This window comes from Rattus norvegicus, chromosome 13, assembly GCF_036323735.1.
Source record: "Rattus norvegicus strain BN/NHsdMcwi chromosome 13, GRCr8, whole genome shotgun sequence".
Lineage (NCBI taxonomy): Eukaryota > Metazoa > Chordata > Mammalia > Rodentia > Muridae > Rattus > Rattus norvegicus.
The window spans coordinates 89,655,959-89,677,647 of NC_086031.1; the positions used below are offsets into that span (position 1 = coordinate 89,655,959).

Consider the following 21,689-nt stretch of genomic DNA (forward strand, 5'->3'; position numbering starts at 1 on the left):
CTGGTTGTGTTAGCCAAATTTCAGTGACTACAGCAATATACAGGAGAGGAGCGATTTTAAAAAGAGAAACGGTTTACTGTGACTCATAGGTTGGGATGTCTCAGTGCATAGTCAGTTGGTTCCGTTGGCCTTGGACCTGTGTTGTGCAGTCAGTATACCATGTTGAGACACATGATGAAACTACTACTTGTTCTGTGACTACAAGAAACAAGACACAAGAAGGGACCACATATTCTGTTATCAGTTTTAAGTTTGAAACCACAATGGCCAAGCTTTATGCCTAGGTCCCAACTCATAAAGGGTTTTCTGCATCCCAGTAGTATTAGGACATGGCAGGTTAAGCCTTCAACAGACAGGCTTTTAGGGGGCATTCATCCATGTACAGCATCTAGTAACAGTAGCTTTTCAGAAAGTATAAATACAAGGAAGGAAGAAGAGAGGCTGGTGGCTAGCAGTAACCATGGTGATAGGGACAGAGATTGAACATGGCTCCGCAAACTTACCTGTGTGTTACTACATGGTTTAGACTGAGCATGTCATCATCATGTCAGTTTTCAAAACAATCATTTAGATGTTAACATTATCTTCAGATCAAAGACATAAGGAAAGTCCCTTGATGGTCCAAAGAGGGCTGAGATATGAACCTACAAGCGGACCCAGGTTCAGGTTAGTCTCAAACTACATGGAGTCCAAGTTGCCTTGAGCCTCACCATCTGCCTGTTCCATCACACCTAGCATTGGGATGACAGGATTTGCCACCCTGCCTGGCAAGCTTTCTGTCTTCTTGTCTCTAAAAGTCAGTATATTCACAACCTAGTACGCATGGAAAAAGGGAATTCCCTTTATGGAAAGTATGACACTGTAGTTTGTAATAAGAACATAACCATCAGGGCTGGCACTGGGACTCAGGGGCAAGTTCCTCTGCTCATGCCTGGATGCCAAAAGAGAAGGATCATGCACAAAAGTGGAAAATTTTATAAGATTATTTTTAATGGAAGATATTATAGTCGATAATGTAAACATAGCTATCAAGCCGAGGAAAAGGTTCAAAGATAGAGAGCTCTTGCTTAACATGTGTGAGGCCCTAGAATAGATTCGAAGAATTCTAGTAGAGAGGAGGTTGAGGGGAGGAAAATCTATTGCTGGAGTCATTCCCAAAGAACTCGTTTATCTGTTGGAGGCACTGGAGAGTAACCAAGACTCTAAGTGCTCGAACAACAAGCAGCTGATTCTCAAAAATCAGCATTATAAATATGATTGATAGTACATTAAATTTGCTGGCAATGAGGGCAGACTGGTGCTCAAACTAAATCATATTAGGATGGCATATCCTTCATGTGAACTGCATTTTAAGTTATTTACACTCCTCTTGCAAGTAGTACATAGAAACAGCCATTCTAAGCAAGCAATTCTAGACAAGCATTGCTGGGCTATCTCTGTAATGCTATACATCATGTAACCCTTTGTGGTGATCAGCGAAATCTGTAAACAGTTACCTGAGAAGTTGAATACAGTTCTAGATGTACAGCATGGAACACATTCTTGAAATATGTTTTGTGTCCTTGGTTTTCAATAGAGTATGATATGATGACAGGCCTTAGGAATATGTATTGACATTAGAAATGTAAAACATCTCTCTACCCCTACATTGACTGGCTAACTTGAGTAAGTTTCTATTGAGTGACGTTTACCTGTAGAACACTATTCTAAAAACTAGAAAGCTAGCATAAAACAAACAGACAAGGTCATGTTCTGCTATCATTTATGTTAAAGTCATAGATGGTTACTTCTAATCTCTGCATACATCAATAGGAGGTGACATCAAACAGTGGGGAAAACATTGAAAGTCTCCTGAAAGAGATAAATGGGTGGCCGATGTACCATGGGTTTAGAAGCTTTGTCTGGGCACGATCATAAGATGTTCATAAATGACTCAACAGGAAGGATCTGTGAGCTTATAAAATGCTCCCAATAAGAATGAATGTAGTAGTTTTGAAGAGAACGGGAGGTCTATATAGGGAAGTGTACCAGAGAGCTGGGGAAAAGATTAAGGAATGAACGGGGATCCTTCAATATTAACCAGAATAAGAAAGTCATTTTTTATTCTCACTGAAGTGTGTGATATTATGTAAGAGAAGAACATTTCATTGTTTCTTCTTACACATGAATATTCATTCAGTCTGCATTAATAAAGCAGAGCATAATCATATGAGACAGCTCATAACACTAACACGAGAAGCGCATAGAAAAGACAAGTGAACTGGGGCAGCATGGGAAGGCCTGGCAGATACAGTGTCTATCCCGGTCACTCACCTTTTAATTTCCTATTCCATCTGGTTCAGAGGCAAAGTAAAGAATTCATTTTGTCTTCATTTACTCAGTATAAGACTCCCTAAGTCCCATCTTGTGAGAGACTGATGCTGAAGAATAAAACTGCCACTGCTCAAAACACAAACAAAAAAAAACCAAAACAACAACAACAAACTGGGAAGAAGTTGAATGGAGAGAGAGTGAATGTGCATCTTAGAAAAAGGGGTTAACCAAGAGCTACTACGAAAGAAATCGGTTATGCCGCCCTGGGTAAGAGATTTGACTGGGGAAGGGGTTGGGGGCGATGAAGAAAAAGATGGAAGACAGAAAAGTTAAAGGGAAAGAAGAATTCTCTCAACCAACCCTCTGAAGGTTGTAGGTTAAGGCTGCTAAAATTTAAAGTTGGGTGGAGGGAGGGAAGGGGAGGGGAAGGGGAGGGGAAGGGGAGGGGAAGGGGGGAGGGGAGGGGAAGGGGAGGGAAGAAGAGCATGAGAGAGAGAGAGGAGAGAGAGAGAGAGAGAGAGAGAGAGAGAGAGAGAGAGAGAGAGAGAAACTAAAGATAGACAGTCTACCCTTCTAATAGATGGTACAAATCAGAAATACTGAGGGGAGAAAAATGACAGTCTAGTAAGATATATTGTTCCCAATTTTCTTTTAGCTTTAGGCACAGAATCCAATATTTACTTCCCTCATTCTTCTGTGAATTAGCAAAAAAAAATAATAATAATAATAATAATACTTGTGTAATTATGTTCATCCATTTAAGATATAAACACTGTAGCTTATTTTAGTTTAAAGAAAAACCTGAGCTGGAGCTTGGAATCCCAGCTGAAGATGACTTGGGGGGCAGCTCAGAACTGACGGAAGTAAATTAGCACACACCCACAGAAGAGCCTGCGGTTGCTCCACGAGCCAAATATTCTGAGAGCGTTGACACCCAGGAAAATCACAAATTTAATATTTCAAGCCTCCAAGATGAATGTTACAACATCTGAACAAGGATAAATGTCATGATTATTCAATTACCTTACTTCCCAGGGTCTTATTTATCACCAACTTTCCCAGCATGCCCATCTGTTTACTGGCAAATTGAATAATGCCCCCTAAAGGGCATAGCATACTCTTAAAAACAGCTTGTCCCTAAACTCTGGGATTTCACAGCATTGGTACAGAAATACATGCATCGTCTCTAGTTATAAATACTTCTAAAAAGACTGTACTGGCCTCAATATATTTTATTTTTCTGCTTATTACATTTCTTTTTAGTGATACTTCTCCCATTTAAATGTCATTTGTCGGGACAATGTGTGAAATGGACAGACACAGAGATACACATTTTTATCACACTAATGACAGTTGCACAGTCTTCTCTTGCAGGATTTCTCAAATGACACTCGGTGCAGCTTCCCAGCTTCTGCATTTGCCCACAATTATTTAATTCAGCTCCTACTGTGAGGATAGAGTGTACTGTTTTTAGATGACCACTTCCTCACTAATGTTTAGTATTTCTTTAAAGGCGTGATCTAAATGTAGATGCGTTTATTAAGACAATGACAAGACTATTGACTGTGAGACTGAAGGTGTTACCTTGGGGCTTTTAAATGGACCATGGTGTTCTGAAACGCTACAGGTTGACACAGTACAGACTTGTAGATGGACTGAGACAGATGATAGATGGATGGATGGATAGATGGACAAACTGAAGGAAATGTACACAGATGCACACATTCAGCCTTCTGCAGCCCTGAGTCTTGTTTGGAGTCAATGGACAAGAGATAGAAAATATGAAAAAAGGAATTGATTCTGACCTAAATATGTAAACTTGTTCTCTTATTACTAAAATGATGAAGTATCATAACCATTCATGTGACACATCATACTAAGCAATGCAAGTAATTTGGAGCTGTTTTGTCACACACAAGAAGATGGGTATACATATGTACAAATGATACACTGTTGTATATAAGCAAATAGAGTATCACTGAGGAATCCTGGGGAATTATAGTCCATGAATGAATGTCCATAGTTATCAAGGACTATACACACACACACACACACACACACACACACACACACACACACACAAATACTCACTCTCATGTGATCATCTATGTTGTTAGTTACTTTCCATCCCATAATTTAACCCAACACATAGAGTGTCCTCATTCACTGGTTTCTTCACTACCCACATCAACAAATGACTGTCACTAAAAGAGTTGGAAAACTGGTTTCTTTCTCATCTCCTTTCTCAAGCACATAACTCTGATCATTGTCTCCTTTCCCCTGTGTTATTCTGTGACTCTCTAGGAGCCTGTGGGTCACTGGATTCCATTACTCCTGGAGCTATTTTCCAGCTCCACACAACAGCCAAAGTGACCATTCATGAAATATCCACACATGGTAGTGAAGATGAGAACTGACTGTACCAGGTTATGATCAAGGAATGAAAGTCTTAACTGGGAAGCATGCACAATGCCCCATCCCTTGAAGAAGGAGTACATGGAACACCTGTTCCCCATAATCCTGCCCCACGAACCAAACTGTATGAATTCTCCATGAAGAAAAGCTAGGTTTTTGGTATCAAAAGAAAGGGGAAGGGATGTTCCAGAATCAAAAGAAGGATGTACACATGTTCATGATGGATTTCTCATTGTTTCAAAATGAACCTAGAATAACACAAATGCTAACTTTATTGCCATTTGAATTTATTGTTGTTGGGGATAATTTGTACTTTATTGGAGTAAATTATAGCAACAGCAGATTGTAACTTTTTAATGTCTTTGTCAAAATAAGGTCAACAGATGTCTATAGCTCCATATACCTCTTATTCCTTAAATAATCTCAGATTACTTAAATTCCTTTGGGAACTTTCAATTTAGAATGTACATTTTCAAAGTTTGAGGGGCATTGCCTATGAAAGAAAAGACAAAAATGTATTGCCAAATATGCTCAGAGTTATTGGCTTTAAAAATCTTTCTTAACATATTTAATTTATTATCATTATTGTGCCAAAGCCTCAAGGTGGCCTGAGACTTGCTTTCCCTCATCTCAGATTCCAAATCCTCAGATTACAGGTATGCACTACCACCACAGGACTTACCAAAGATTAAAAATAGTAACATACATTGTGTTCCCACCAGAAGACAGCATAGAGCACACCCACGATGGTTTGATCTGGAAAGGCTCTTTATAAAGAATTACTTCAGAATCTTATTCCAAGAAATCCACACACATACCCATGACCTACTTCACCACACATCTGGTGTTTCTGAGCAAACAGAAATATCATTACACTGTTTAGGGAAAGAGAACACCAAGGGACACAAGAAAAAAGTTACAGTGAGAAGAGACTTGTATTATTACCTTTAACCTTAGTATTTTTGAAATATTCTGTCACATTTCTGAAAAGCACTCTTTATTCCCAATTTTCTGCTTTCCCAGATGACTTTGAAATGCCAAGCTGCTGTCTCAAGGTAGAAAAGCCATCTCTAGACCTTTCCTGAACTTCTATTATCATTGCCAAAGAAACGATCAAGCATCTTAGAGCAGGGGAAAATGAGCAGGCTCCACTCAGATCAGCAAAGTTGAATAAGTCAAGAATAGGGGAAGGAAGGAACAGGAGGTTTGGAAGCCATTATCCCACCTGTTAAGTTAGGGGTGACAATATCTATCACATGACAGAGTCAAGAGACAGTTAAATAGATCCCTACCAAGGAGAATGCATATTTTTTTTGAGCTTTTCAAAATATAATTTAAAACTATTTTGTACCAGTACAATATATTAATTTTACAAATGTAAAGTTTTTGTCGGCCATTAAAGCATTTGCAAAAACCACATTCTACTTCTGCTTTATTGCACAATATCTATAAGAAAATATTAATTTTAAATTAGAAAACATAAAAATGCTTTCAATATAGAAGAGACCATCTGATTTTAAAGACAATACTCTTTAAGAATGTCTAACAAACTTTCACAGGATACCAAGCTGGACAGACGCTTCAGCGAGATTGGTACAAAGCTGTTTTAAACCAGTCTGAGATCCTTAATGCGACCTGTATTATCATTCTTCATTAAGAGTCTAGACACCACCCAAAGTGTTCCTTACACTTCCAAATGTTGAGGCAGCTTCAGTGTGATCCTCGGTGAACACGCTGAACATGTGACATGCCATCCGTGTCAGAAGCAGCACTCGATAGCAATGCCAGGATATTTCCCTTCAAGCACACTCCCTCTGCGAGCTGTTTTTAATGACTGTTAGTGACCAAATATAATTTATGGTGATAGAAAACATACATTAAATACATTTTTAAAACCTCAGCCTTTACAAAAAAAATCAGTTTATAAATTTGCATCATAAAAATTAGTGTCGAAACCACTAAGGTGGCCTTCGTTTAATATGGTTGTATATTAGTTGGTTTTTCCCAGAGTCAGGGTGGCAGGGGTTCCACTTCTCTATGTAGTGTAATTAGGACACAAATCCAGGCACTAAGCTGGAGTCCCAAGACAAATTGGTTAATGAGTTTGTACAGAGAACGTTAGTGGGATAGAAGCCTGGACCAATGAAACAATGCAGGTGTTAAAATACTGGCCTAAACTTCGGTAAGAATTCAGTTCACCTCAGACAAACATAAATTTGGAAGTACAAATGGGAAATGTTCACATAGACACTGTTGATGGGGTTAAATGTACCAGAAAATACAAAGAATCCTTACATATTGGAGCAAGGCTCCCCTGGGTTCATGTGTAGGCCACATGTCATAACATTGACTCAACCTTGAATGTTTTCAAATTGACACCTTTGTGGCCTGGCAGCGGATCTTTTAGAAGTTGGGCCCTGCACAAGCAAAGTCAAATATGAGATGGACACATATCTGCCAAGAATTATTAAATAGTGGTTGTGCATTCTCAAGTCTGTAATAGGTAGACAGAATGATCAAAGCCCTGGGAGCTTATAAAAGTCCCTTCCTTAGGAGTCAAAGCAGCTGCTATTATGGAAGCTGCATTTTTCAGAACTGCTCAAAGCACCTCATCTAGACGAGTGTTTTAAAAATATATACTTATAAAAAGTCTACAGTGAGACTTCAAACACCACACAGTTCATTCACCGCACAGGTGTATCATGGACCCTTAAAGTCCTTCAGAATAAAATAAACTCTCATGTTCCATTAGAAAAAAATGGAGACATTCAAGGTCAAAATTTTCTCTAGATTCCCCCAAATCTTGGTACTGTGTGCAATTTCCTCACATACAGGTTTTGAGGAAGCCCCTGATCATCTACCATGCAATAGTCAGCTACTGGACATGCCAGAGAAAAATTACATGATAGTAGTAAATAGATTAAAATCTATTCCACAAAATTAAAAAAAAAATCTATGATTTCCATTTAAGTATGTCTCTGAAAAGCTAAAAGGAGGTTTTGTTTGTTTTTCAAAAGTGCTAATTATTACAAGTCTCTTGTAATACACATGATGTACAATTAAAAAAAAAAACAAAAGCAAACAAAAACCTAAATGACCTGCTTTAGGCACACTGCTGTTGTGTATCTAAGGGGAAAAAAAATCGCTTGTCCATCAAGCCTGCTTCCTTAGTTTTACTGAAGAAGAACTTCTCCAGGACGCTGGCGCACTTGTAGTACTCGCTCTCGGGGGGGTTGTACTCCTTCCGGTTGGTGAACACTCGCTGTAAGTCCGCCATGAATAACTTCTTAGACACATAGTACCTGTTCCTGAGGCGTTCACTCATGGTTTTCAGATCCATGGGGAACCTTATAACTTCATAATATCCCGGAGCTTCTGTTCGCTTCACTGGTTCCATGAAGGGCCAAGCGCTTTGATGGCTCTTCACCTGCTGCAGGATGTTCTTGAGCGTGCTGTAAAGCTGCTCAGGGTCTTTGGGCTCTTTACTTTTCTCTTTTCCACTTGGTTTCCAGCCTGTCTCTCTGATTCCAGGAATGCTTTCTATAGGAATCTGCCGAACTCCATCTTTGAAACATGAAAGTCCAGGGTAGACTTTTCGTATCTGAGCTTGTTTCCTTTCAATAAGCTTTTTAATGATCTCCTTCTGCTTTTTAATGATGACCGAGAACTCTGTGTATGGGATCTGAGGGCTCAGTTCACACCCCATCAAAGTGGCTCCTTCATAATCCTTGATGTAGCCAACATATTTGGTTTTAGGTATTTTGATTTCTTTGGAGAAACCCTGCTTCTTGAAGTAGCCGATGGCATACTCATCTGCGTACGTGAGGAAGTTGAGGATCTCGTGCTTTATGTGATAGAGAATGCATATTTTTTAAGTACCGAATAAAACTATGTTGGTTACATAACGGATGACAAGTAGTTTTATAATTAGCATTTGTTTACAGACGTCTGATACTATGCCATGCATGGAGAACCTAAAAAGGTTCTGATGTCCTCAAATTCTCCATATTGACTACAGCCATATGGGGGAAAAGGCAGCCAATGTGCTGCTGTTTAATAAACCAAGTCAATGAGTAAGCCCAGTGTAATTATGGCTCAGCTCAGGAAACTGATAGGAAATGGTTTAGTAAGCAGAAACAGCATTCATTTACGATCTTGGAGCATCAATCTTCATCATCACTTCCTTTAACCCACAAGTTCTTCTTGTGCCTACAATTAAGAGAAAAATCACTGCCAAGTAGACTTTTCTTCAAGAGAGAATATACCACAAATTGAAACTGTCGAAGTTGCTCATTCTGTAGATAGGGAAGGAATGAGAGGGGCCTGGGTCTCAGGGCATACAGAAGAAAGACAGCATCTGTTTCTGGTGACTGGCACCAGGCAGCCACAACTTCAGTTAGGTAGCAGAACACAGGGTTACAGTAAGTGAAACTGCATTCACACCATGAGCAAGGAAAAGTGGGTCAGAGGAAATGCTGGAGTTTGTTCCTGAACTTTCAGCTGAGATGGTCCATGAAAATATGAAAGATGGGCTGAAGAGAGGAGCCAGCAATTGAATTAGGTGCTATCTAAGCAAGAGGATTGGCGTTTAGATCCAAAGAACCTGCTTAAATACAGGACACATCAACAGCTAGTGTGTGATTTCAGCTTCAAAGGGCAGAGACTGGAGCTCTCTGGACAAACTGACAAACTGTATCATTGAGCTCTGGTTATGAACGACAGACTCTGACTCAAAAATGAGGTAGAACAACAATGGAGCAAGTATCACAACCTAAGACTCCTTCCTTCCCATTCACGCATTTGCATGTGTGCCTACAAGCATGCAGGCAGGCCTCTTAGGGAGGTCAGATCTGATTGAATCCTATGGAACTACTTTCTGAAACACAACATTATCATCATCACCACCATCATCTTCACCCCTATCCTCACCATCACAAACAGCTGAGGCTAGAGTTACAGGCAGGAAGTCATACCCATCGGCATTGACGAGGGTTCTTGGGACCAAAGTCTGGTCCTCTTGCTTACACAGCAATCACTTCAAACACTGAGCCCAGAAAACAGAAGATTTCTCACTGGGATACACGTGATAACTTTTAGAACTGAGGATTATATCTTAAAATGTGGTCTAAATAATTGTGTGATCTGATTTTTTTTCTTGAGGTTTCTTAGTGATTGAGAATGTGAGGGGTATATTAAAAATATTTGTGCCACGAATAAACTCATATAACCACCAATACCATCATCACCACCCCTATCACCACTATCACTAACATCATCATTACTATCTCCACCTTCATCGCCACCAGCATCACCAACATCAGCATCACCAGTCATGATTATCTTCTCTACCTTCATCATCGTCATCACCATCATCATCGTCGCCATCACCACCCCCACCTCTACCACTACCTCCACAATCATTATCCTGATCATATCATGAGATCACCCTTGATCTCACGCTTTATTTTTTAAGAGACCGGGGCTCATTATGCTGTTCAGAATAGCCTTATACTCCTTGGGCTCAAATGATTCCCTGTCTCCATCACTAAGAAATCCAGCATACAAATACCTTCTACCATGCCTGTCAGAACCTAAAATTTAATTGCCAGGTTGAACTTCAAGGAAACGTTCAGAACTCCAAAATTAAGGTAGGAAGATGTGAGCAATGAAAGTCTTCAAGGACAGAATGTACCTCCGTGTCAGCATCAAAGAGAATGAATAGGCAAAGGGATATATCCACAGGTTACAATTTACTCAACCGACTGGCTCTATTTGCTATGATTGGAACATGCGCAATACAAGCTCAGTGAGACTCCAGTGACCATGGCTGAGAGTGCCCCCTCTTACCTCTCCTAGTGGAACGTAGCACTGGGCTTATCTTTCCTCTACTGTGAGACTGAACGGTGGAAATGATGTAGAAAGTTCATGAAGAGTGAATTGTTTTCTTTCCGTTCATAGTTAGACAGCCCATGAGCAGCCTCATCTAGTTCTGAGAGATGACTGTATGTCACTGGAGATGTCCCACTCTTTGATTTAGACACAGTGGCAGAATGAGGTCTGGGGTTATCTTTGGCACACGGGTGGGGTATCAGTGTGTGACAAGACGTGAGAAAGGAAGCAGATGGTTGGGCACCAGAAAGAAGACTGTGGAAAAGGCGATCACAAGACTTGTTCTCTTCCTTTTCCTTGTTCTGCAGTGGGACAAGATTTCTCACAAGGCTTTGAGGTCAGTTGTATGAAGTAACTGAATTGTGAGACTTGCGCATCAGTGAAATGGCATGTGCTGTCTCCAGGACAGAGCAGGAAGTCTCCTTCACAGGTCCTCCCATGTCTTTGCCCTTCTCACCTTGGCACTAACCAGCCACAAACCTTGAAAGATGCATGATAACAGCAGGAAAAAAATGGGTGTGTGATCTATTTATATCCTTTTAAAAATTAATGAATTAATTTTTGAGGGTCCTGGTGGTTGCAAAGAAAGCCTTATATATGGAAGGAAAACATTCTCCCACAGAGATATAGCCCTGGCTCCTTTCTTTTTTTTTAATTTTTTATTAGATATATTTCTTTACTTACATTTCAAATGTTATTCCCATTCCCCGTTTCCTGTCCATACGTCCCTATTCCCTCCCCTCCCCCTCCCCATGCAGGTATTCCCCCTATATATCCCCTTTATTGCCCCCCATATGCCCCCCATATATACCTTGGCAGGACCAAGGGCTTCCCCTTTTTCTGGTGCCCCAACATGGCTATTCTCTGCTATATACACAGTTGGAGCCCTGGGTCAGTCCATGTATAGTCTTTGGGTAGTGGTTTAGTCCCTGGAAGCTCTGATTGGTTGGCATTGTTGCTTTTATGGGGTTGCAAGCTCCGTCAGCTCTTTCAATCCTTCCTCTAATTCCCCCCAAGGGGGTCCTATTCTCGGTTCAGTTGTTTGCTGCTAGCATTGACCTCTGTGTTGGACATGCTTTGGATGTGTCTCTCAAGAGACATCTATATCCGGTCCCTTTCTTAAACTTTTAATGTTGAGGTAAATTTTCCCTGCAGTTTCCTAACCTGGCCTTGAACTCACGATGCTTCACCTTGACTCTAGTTTTGTGTAGAATACACAGTGCCAAGGAAAAAGGTGGAAATATATATATATATATATATATATATATATATATTTCTTTTGCATGTCTACTTTTAGGATATTTGCAGAGCATTCCAGCTGCTCTTCAGTCTTGGCGTGTGGCTTTTTGTAATACATGTGACTGGAACATCTGCAATCTTGTGTATTTTCAACTTGGATTCATATTTACTTTAAAATTTTTGTTACTTTATCCTGATATAATCTTGAGGATTAGCAATAATCAGTGTGCTTGGCATTCATTTGTTGACTTCGAATGTATCATCTCTCTTTGAGAAGTTAATACATGTAAAGAAATGACAGTATTTTCTACATTCAACAAATGCTTAGATGTTTACCATTACTGCAAGGAGTCCTTTTAGTCTCTTTCCCCCTCAGTTTTGGGCAATTTCTTAGTTGTCCTTTCCCAGTTGTGGACTGTGGGGGTTTGACTGAGAATGCCTCTCATAGGCTCATAAATATATGAATTGAAATATCAATGCTTAGTCACCAGGGAATGAAAATTTTGAGAAAAAATTAGAAGGATTAGGAGGTGTGGCCTTATTGGAGGAAGTATGTCAGTGGGCTTGGAGGATTCAAAAGCCCACACCAGCCTGAATATTTCTCTCTCTCTCTCTCTCTCTCTCTCTCTCTCTCTCTCTCTCTCTCTCTCTCTCTTCCTCCCTCCCTCCCTCCCTCCCTCCCTTCCTCTCTCTGTTTCTCTTTCTGTCTCTCTCTCTCTCTCCCCATCCCCCCCCTCTTCCTCTCTCTTTCCTCTGTGTACAGTTCATGAAGATAATGGACTTACCCACCTCAACTGTAAACAATGCCCAATTAAATGCTTGCTTCTATAAGAGTTCCCTTGATTATGGGGTCCCTTCCCAGCAATAGAATACTAACCAAGATATAGACAGTTCTGTTACACAATTTTTTTCTTGGAGATTCTGAAGTTTTCGTTGCTGCAACAGTAGTTATTCCCAAAGTATAGCTAACCCTGTTTACATCCAGTTCACCTGTATCACTGTCTCTTCCCATCTTCCAGCTCCACTATCAGAATAGTAGATGGCAGGCAGTAGATGTTATTAAGTTCCTTCAAGTTGCCAAGCACTTGTGTAGAAGCTTTCTCCTGATCTTAAGGAGTGATATGTCCAAAACCTATTCCTAAACCAGCCTTTCCCAAATATGTTCCTTTCATAGGCTCTTTGACTACATTTTGCAGAATGTGATGAGAAAATATGAGACTCTAGACACCTTTGCACACTTAAATCACCAGGACTTCATGGAATTACTGTCACTCTTCCTCTTTATCATTTCATCTGATCTCCACAATACATACTAATAAACCGTGTCTGTCTTCATCAGTTTGGTGCATGTAGAGGAAAAACCCCAGATCTACAGTCTAATTTCATTTGTCTCAACAGTTCTTGAGAATTCTCCCAGAAATCAAGTCTGTCACATAACTGCTGAGCACCATGCCACAAAGCTTAGAGTCACCTCAGGCGAAGAATCAGGCCTTTGGATACTAACAGCTAAGAAAGCTATGCTCTATCCCAAGCTAGTCTTTCTAAAGGGGTATTCTAAGTTACCTTATACTATTATTCTCTAAACTGTCCTGAAACAAATATCACGTGCTACTAATAGTATTATCATGAAAAAATAGTTCGTAGCATACATGAGACTGCTTTTGAAATAGTGTCTTTTGACCTTTGGTAGATCTCTGCCATGTTACAACTTCTTTCCCTCTTACTGGTCATTAGACGTTTGAAGTGGAAAGTATCTTTTATCTTTCTTCATTATCCACGTAAACCATGCCGAAGGTTTATAAAGAGCCTCAGCTGCCTTGGAAAGTGTTTCCTTTTTACTGATGGTTTTTTGCCTGTCCCCACACCATCCACAATGTATTCATCTAATAGCCATCATGGCAGGGCGGGAAAGGTCCGGCCATTGAAAGCTCCCAAGTGACTCAGGTCAGGAAGATGTCTGAGTCCTTTAAAGGGGGATTGGGACTCATAAAAATATCTCTAGAAGAAGCAAATAATTGGTTAAACTAGTAATATACATTAAAACATTTAATTAAAGTAAATAAAAATTCAAGATCCTGGAAGATAAAACTGAAAAGTCACTCCTATATTTTCTCTCATTTCCTGAGCTATGACAACTCTTTCGAAGTCCAGCCCAGACTACACAGAAACCTGACTCAGACCTTCTCACATGACTTTAAATTACTTGTCATCACGGCTTGAGAGGACAGCACTTCCGGAGCTTTACAGTCTTGGGGCCCCAGCGCGTAGAGCACAGATTGATGCTCGCTGGAGTAACTTGAAAGGTCTGTAGCACATGCTAGACTAAAGCGCTTCACGTTTGCCTATTCTGTATCTCATCTTCAGACGGAAGATTTTGAGATCTCAGCATTCACAGCCCATGCTCAGCTCGTATCTCTAAGGCTCAAGAGGTAGGCAAGGGGTGAATATTAGTGAAGGAGCAAGGGCAGATGTCTGATACATAGGCTGAAACAGCCACACTGTTGTTCACTTTTCTGCGTGGGATTTCATGAAAAGCCATGACTGGGAAGAGATGACGGGGTGAGCTGAGGGCTGGGAGTGACAACTGGAAGCTCAATCTTCCAGGTTGACCATATTCCATCATGAAATGCCAAATTAGAATTTAGCCATCCTTATCGTGTTGGAGGTAGGAAAGGCCAGGAGAGAAGAGAATATCAGATATACTGGATGTTTCCTGCACTTGATTGTAATGTGAAGCATGCTTATTTACAACTCTTGCAATATTACGGGTACGTCTGGGTACCCTCGTAAGAGTTTAGCCCCAAGAAATCAATAGAAGGGAGGCGGCACTTGGACATCTAAAGAACGGGAAAGAAGCAGATTCCAGGAGGAAATCCATGTGTGGTTAGCTTACGTGACTGCCCTTCGCCATGTAACTTGGTCTAATCCCAGTTTCCTGGGAATAAAAAAGTTGTCATTTTGTGTGCCACTCTTCTGCCTGTTACAGACTGTGGTCACACATAGTTTAGCTGTGTATTAGGAGGAAATATGGATAGAAAGTGTGGAGCACAGACCAAAGGAAAGGCCATCCAAAGACTGCCCCACCTGGGGATCCATCCCATATACAGTCACCAAACCCAGACACTATTGCTGATGCCAAGAGGTATGTGCTGACAGGAGCCTGATATAGCTGTCTCTTGAGAGGCTCTGCCAGAGTCTGACAAATACAAAGGCGGATGTTTGCAGTCAATCACTGAACTGAGAACAGGGTTTCCAATAGAGGAGTTAGAGAAAGGACTGAAAGAGCTGAAGGCGTTTGCAACCCTATAGGAAGAACAACAATATCAACCAACAAGACCCCCTAGAACTCCCAGGGACTAAACCACCTTCCCAAGAGTATACAGGGATGGACCTATGGCTCCAGTTGTGTATGTAGCAGAGGACAGACTTGTCAGGCATCAATGGGAGGATAGGCCCTTGGTGTTGTCAAGGCTGGATGTCCCAGTGTAGGGAAATGTCAGGGCAAGGAGGTAGGAGGGAATGGTGGGTGGGGGACCACCCTCATAAAAGCAGAGGAAGATAGCATGTTTCTGGAGGAAAAACCAGGAAAGGGAATGACATTTGAAATATAAACTAAAAAATTCCAATAAAACAAAATAAAGCCAAGAAAGGAAAAAAAACAGAAAAAAAGAAAGAAATGTCATCAGGTGAGGAATGAAGTATTCCCTGAGCTTACACTGAGGTCAACTCCATAGAAAGGGGACCATCAAGAAGCCAGATTTAAAAGTGAAGCCAAGTCCATACACTGTTGTTGCCTTTGTGCTTTGCCCTGCTTCTTGATTCATCAACTCCTCTCTTCATTATTTTCGGTGTCTCTTTCACCATTGCCACTTTCTTCCCACCCCACTGCACCCCCATTTAAATTGACAAATCATTCACACCGTTTAAATAGCTGCACTAGGCTGGAAGAACTGAAAATACAAAAGCTAAGTATATTTTGTAAGTCTCTCTCTCTCTCTCTCTCTCTCTCTCTCTCTCTCTCTCACACCCACACACACACACACACATACAAACACACACATAACATAACACATACAGCAAGATGTATAAAGTATGGATACTGATCAATGCATACTAGTTATTCTGCAGCAAACACAATGCTAGACACTGTATTGTGTTATTTTATTTAGCCATGATAATTGTCTTCTTTAGTTTGTACCGCCAGTGATAATAGCTCATTTCAGAGATGCGAGAAAGCTTGGAAAGAAGAAATGCTGTATCTATGACTAGACGTATACGAAGTGAAAGAGTTGGACCCCAAACCCAGTCACTGATGCCCCACATTGTGTCCACAACCATAACCCTCCTGGGATTCCAGGGTCAGCTCTCTTAGCTCTAAAAACATTTCCCATAAGCTACAGCATCCATGAACATAGCTGGCTCATTGATCCCTAACATTTCCCAAGAGACTAATGTATACCAGATCCATATTGGATGCTAGGAATATAAAAATGGTAAGAAAATGTCCATGTGCTTAAAAAATCTTAATTTCATATGGCAAATAGAAAAACAAACATTATTATAGTCAGTGAATACAGAAATGATCTGTATAGTGACTTCAACGATAGTCAGACACATAAAGTAAGACTCTATTTAAAAATTTAATTAATTAATTAATTAAGAAAATGTTAAATGAGGTACTGGAGAGATGGCTCAGTGATTAAGAGCATCGTGTGCTCTTCCAGAGGACCTGAGCTCCATTCCCTGTACCCAAAATGAAGGTCACAACTGACTGTAACTCCAGTTCCTTGGGTTCCTACAACCTCCACTAACCTCCCTACGCATCAGGCACATCCAAGGTACACAGACAAATGCAGAAAAAAACTCCCGTATGCATAAAATTTAAAAACTGTTAAATGGAAAACTATGTCCGAAAGACTCCATAAGGCACAGTTATTCTTTTTTTTTTTCCAGGTTAAGGAACCCGTTTAACTATCAAAGAAAATAGAAAGGAAGAATCTAAACACATGAATACAGACTGGCCACCGGAGGAAGAAGGCAAGGAAAGAATTTCCATTCAGAGTGCGGCGCAGCACCCGGCCCAGCCTTGGAGAAGGCAGTGTTCATTCAGAGTCATGTGTGCCACACACACCTCCTTCTCTGAGTGTCGACTCCTTCCAGCTTGAATGTCATGATTTACATAAACAGTGAAGCTGTTCCCTATTCCGGCCTCTTGTGTCAAGGCTGAAAAGCCATCCAGTTCAGAATTTGCTGAGTTGACTTTGCCTTGGGGATCCTCCAATAAACCTCATCTAATTCTTAACAATTTCCAAGAAAATGTACGAAGCCAATACCTATTCCTCAAGGCAAAGCAATTTTCTCAGGGGAAATGATCCAAAAAGCTGAAAATTTAAAACCAGCACTTTGGAGCTTGAATTCTTTGCACAGCGTGCTTTTATTTATCGATTAAGTTGTTTATTTATGTATTTTTGAAGCCGCAGATTGAACCCAGAGCCTCTGGCATACCTTCAAGCTTCCCATCTCCTTGTTTTTCTCTCTTTACACAATGCTGTCAAAGAGAAGTGGCGGAAGGCAGTTAGATTGCTGGCCTTGGATGCAGCCTAATCATGTCGGACCTGTTTGCTCACTTTCACACTAACTCTTACCCCCATCTCTGCTTGATAGGAAAGATATCATCTAGGTTTGATTAAATCTTGGGTTTCAATGTCATATACACCTTCCTCCTAAAGACTGAATTGGGAGAGGGAATCCTTTAACATAGAGTAACACTGAGAAAGTGTTGGACTTTCAGCAGTTAAATGAAAAAAAAAAAGGAACACAGTTGATGTGCTGATGTTCTGGTGAAACTTGGAGGCCAGGTATTATAATCAAAAGCAAAATAGGAGAAGGCCCAAGCCAGGGGGACTGCTGTGAATTCAAGGCCACCTTGGGATACATAGTGCATTCTGGGCCAGCATAGATTATAGAGTAGGTTTCTATCTTAAACAAAAAGACAGAATAACTATTTAAGTATATCCAATTTTGTTGGTTTGTTTGCTTGTCTATGATAGGGTTATGTACTGTGCCCAGAGTCACCTAGAAGCCACAATTTTGTTTGTTGTTGTTGTTGTTGTTGAGGTTGTTGTTGTTTTTCTGCTCTGAGGGCTAGACTCACACATATAAACCACCAAACAAACCCCATTTTTCCAGCCTATGTCCTTGGATATCTCTTTTTATTGCTTGGCTGCACACACACAATGCTCAAATGAGGTCTTAAATATTAATATCAAGTTATTCTAGACAGACAGTTATCCTGTAGAACCATCCAGCCTCTGCCCTCTGTGCAGAAAGATGCCGTTTAATGTGGCCTCAAAGATACAGGCTTTCTTTATGGGCGAATGTAGGCTCGTGGGTCCCATGTCTGCTCTGCCACAGGGTGTGGCCCCTCTGCCAGGTGGGATGTAAGAAGTGACTGTGCTTACCCCATGCCGTCACAGGGTGGGTGACAGGGAAGCCCCAGGACACCACTCCAGGGGTAGGGAAGTGCAGTCTGAGGTGTGGGACAGCCGGAGCTGGCTTGAGGTCACCAGGCCTGTGATGAGGCTGGGACTGTGGGGTTTCTAGGGTCTTGGACATACAGGAGCTTCTGGAAGTCATGGAAGAACTAAGAATGGAATCTGGGCCCAAAGGCTGGAGGGGGGGCGGGCAGGGATGGGAGGCTCTGGATGGTCTTGAGGGGATGTTTCTTGGCTTGATTGTGGGGTCTTGAGCTTGGTAGTGGTCTTGGCTGGGAATGCAGAGAGGCCTTCTACAGGAGACTAGATGGCAGCTCTGTAGGCAAAGGCCTTCTCCACAGCTCCCCACAGCAGATTCCGATGAAAAGACGTGGTCCATGGTTTTAAGGCATTTATTGTCATGGCGGAATGTGGATGTATAACCATACCCCCACCCCGTCTCGGGTGGGCTTGAGATTGAATACCTCCTGTAGCAGAGATGTCTGAGAAGGAAAACTTAAAGCTAAGTTCTCCAGGCTTCTAGGTTTCTCATTGTAATGGAGATTTCTGTCTTGAGCCTATGTGACGTGTGGTCGCATCTCTTTTCCTCATCTACATGTGGAGGGCTTAGGCCATTGCCCTTACATGATTGATGGCCACAAATCTATGGGGGACTGAAGTTAGTGACAGAAGCCTGGTACCTGGGAGCAGGCAAAACTCCTACTGTCCCTTCAGGATCTCTGGGGCATCTAGCCTTAGCTCAACTGAGAACCACAAAACCTTTCACAGTCCCACAGGCAAAGGCCTCCCATACTGAATCAAGAACTTGGGGATATTTTCTCAGGGTTAAAAAAAACGATTTGACAATCTGAAAATAAAATCCCACTGAATTGTAATCAGCAGAAAATGTGGAAAACCCTCAATGATATATCACAAGTTATTCCCTTATTAATTCTCCATTGTTCTCCACATAATGGATTCCAGATCCATGGTCCACTGCCTGGAATCAGTAATATATGTAGGGTTAGCAAGATGATGGGATAGGTAAAGTGTTTGCCACATGAGTCTGGGGACCTGAGTTTCATCCCCAGAACCCACGTAAAGATGGAAGAGATACTCTCTGACTTCTACAAGTGTTCTCTCTCTCTCTCTCTCCCTCCCTCCAACCCTCCCTACCTCCTTCTCCCTTCCTCACTCCCTCCCCCCTCTCTCTCTCCTTCCCTCTCTCTCTCTCTCTCTCTCTCTCTCTCTCTCTCTCTCTCTCTCTGTCTTTCTCTCTCGTACATACAGGATGAGGAGGAAGATGAGGAGGGTGAGAGGAGGAAGAGAAGGAAGAGGAAAAAGGGGAGGAAGAGGAGAAAGAAGGGGAGGAAAAGGAGGTGAGAATTAAAATGTGACAGGGAAAGAGGAGAAAAGGGAGGAAGTGATTGTTTTAAACGTTTGGGGACAGAATATGTCTCTACTGAGTATGTACAAACTTGTTTGTCTCATTGGTCCCAAAAGAATATAATTGTAAAAACATTTATCAGTATTTACATGTATTACGTATCATTATAAGTAACTAGAGATGATAAAATATATATGAATGTGTGCATAGGTTATATGTAAATACAGTCAATTTCCATTGAGTCTTACATCTTTAGATTTTAACATCCTGCTCCAAAACCAGTTCACCTTTTCACAAAGGGATGACTGTATTTAAATAAGTTTAGTTAAGAGGATGCTACTTAGCTAGATGTTAACTATTACTGTCACGTCAGTTGTAATACACGAGTTTTTAGTGAGCTTCCTTTCACTTTTGCTCAGACTTGTGCTTGGTAACTTATGGTCGCTATACTCAATACATGCACACTGAAGTGATGACCAGACAGACAGACAACGGGAAAAGCAGAAGTCTGGATTGTAGTCAGTTTGTAGAAAATTTAGGAAGAAAAACTATAAGACTAGACTCAAACAATCCCAGAGCAATTTATAAAGTAATGGAGCACTGAACAGCAAAGGTTCAGCAAAAAGTTGTAAGGTGTGGGGCAGCCACCATGTGACAGAGCAGTCAGAGGGCTTCCCTGAGGGATGACTGGCCAAAATAGGATGCTTCTCAAACCAAAGGTAGCCATAGTCTTTTGCAGCCACCTCCCTCTCTGATACTTTTTATTTTTACAATTTTAAGGGGTGTGTGTGTGTGTGTGTGTGTGTGTGTGTGTGTGTTCCTGTATGGTCTAGTGTTGGCATGCATGTGTGCAGGCCTGAGGATGACTTACTATTTTTCCTTAGATGTTGTCTGTGTTGATTTCTTTTTAGAAAGGGTCTCTCACTCAATGTGGAACTTGCTAACTGTTGAGTAGTGAGGTCTAGAGAGCCTCCTGTCTTCACCTTCCCAGTGCTGGGATTACAGGCACAGACAACACATGACATTTGTCTGATTGTTTGATTGTTTGTTTGTTTGTTTGTTTTTTAGAACTCTGGCTCATGGTTGCCTAGCAAATCCTTTATATCTGAGCCATTATCCTCTCGGTGCTGGAATGACCTAAGACTCGGTTCTCACCTCTCTTCCCAGCAGCTACGCCTGCCTTATCTTCTTTTCTGACAATGTCCACTTCCATGTATACATGAAAACAATTCTAATTGATAACCCTTGTCAAGCTCTCTGCATGAATGTGATCGGAAGATCACTCTGCTGTCAGCTCTACTCCCATGTCTGATGGATAATGGTAATGTTCAGCATTCCCCAAACCTAATGTTTAAATCCAATTCCTTCATCAATTACTATCATAGGGATATAACAAGGCTGGCGGTGTTTACCCAACTGCTGATGCCAACCCATGGCTCTTCTGGTTTCTTCATTCCCTGCATCCAATTTGTCAGCTTATTCAGTCACATTTTACCTCTTCACAGCCTTACTTCAGTGCAAACCACCAGCTCCTCTTGATAGTGAAAGACACAATGGTTTCACTGTGCCCTACTTCCACACCCATATACCTAGAGAAAGCACCTCAGTGGTTTAATAACTAATGAAGTAGAATCCACACTCTTTTACTCTGCTGTGAAAGATTCCAACAGATCACAAATCATTCTTCATGATATCTCTTCGGTACATTGTGACCCACATTTTTAAAAAATTGATTGAAAATAAACATTACCATATAAATAGGCTTGACCATGTAAGACTAGCACTCAGGAGGCTGAGTCTAGATGATCGTGAGTTTAGTTTGACAATTAAATTACATTTTATTGTATTTAAATTTATAGTCTAGGTGGTAGAATGAGATCTTGTCTCAAAATAACAAATAAATAAAAACCAACCACAATCCACAGGACACTGTAAATAAATGCATAATAATGTTTTGTACTATTTTGTGATGG

At 41.0% G+C, this 21,689-nt stretch overlaps 2 protein-coding genes across 10 annotated transcripts in view; both read right to left on the bottom strand.

The window, feature by feature from the left end:
- Window positions 1–21,689, bottom strand: part of Rgs7 (regulator of G-protein signaling 7) — a 429,591-nt gene that overhangs the window by 144,467 nt on the left and 263,435 nt on the right. The window lies entirely within an intron of this gene.
- LOC134481594 (histone acetyltransferase KAT2B-like) lies at window positions 7,536–9,875 on the bottom strand. Its single transcript, XM_063272758.1, has one exon. It carries the CDS (start codon window positions 8,432–8,434, stop codon window positions 7,832–7,834), a length of 603 nt encoding a protein of 200 aa, XP_063128828.1. The 5' UTR covers window positions 8,435–9,875; the 3' UTR covers window positions 7,536–7,831.

Coding starts and splice junctions, on each gene's coding strand:
- LOC134481594 (XM_063272758.1), bottom strand. CDS start 8,434: ATGGGGTGTGAACTGAGCCCTCAGATCCCATACACAGAGTTCTCGGTC.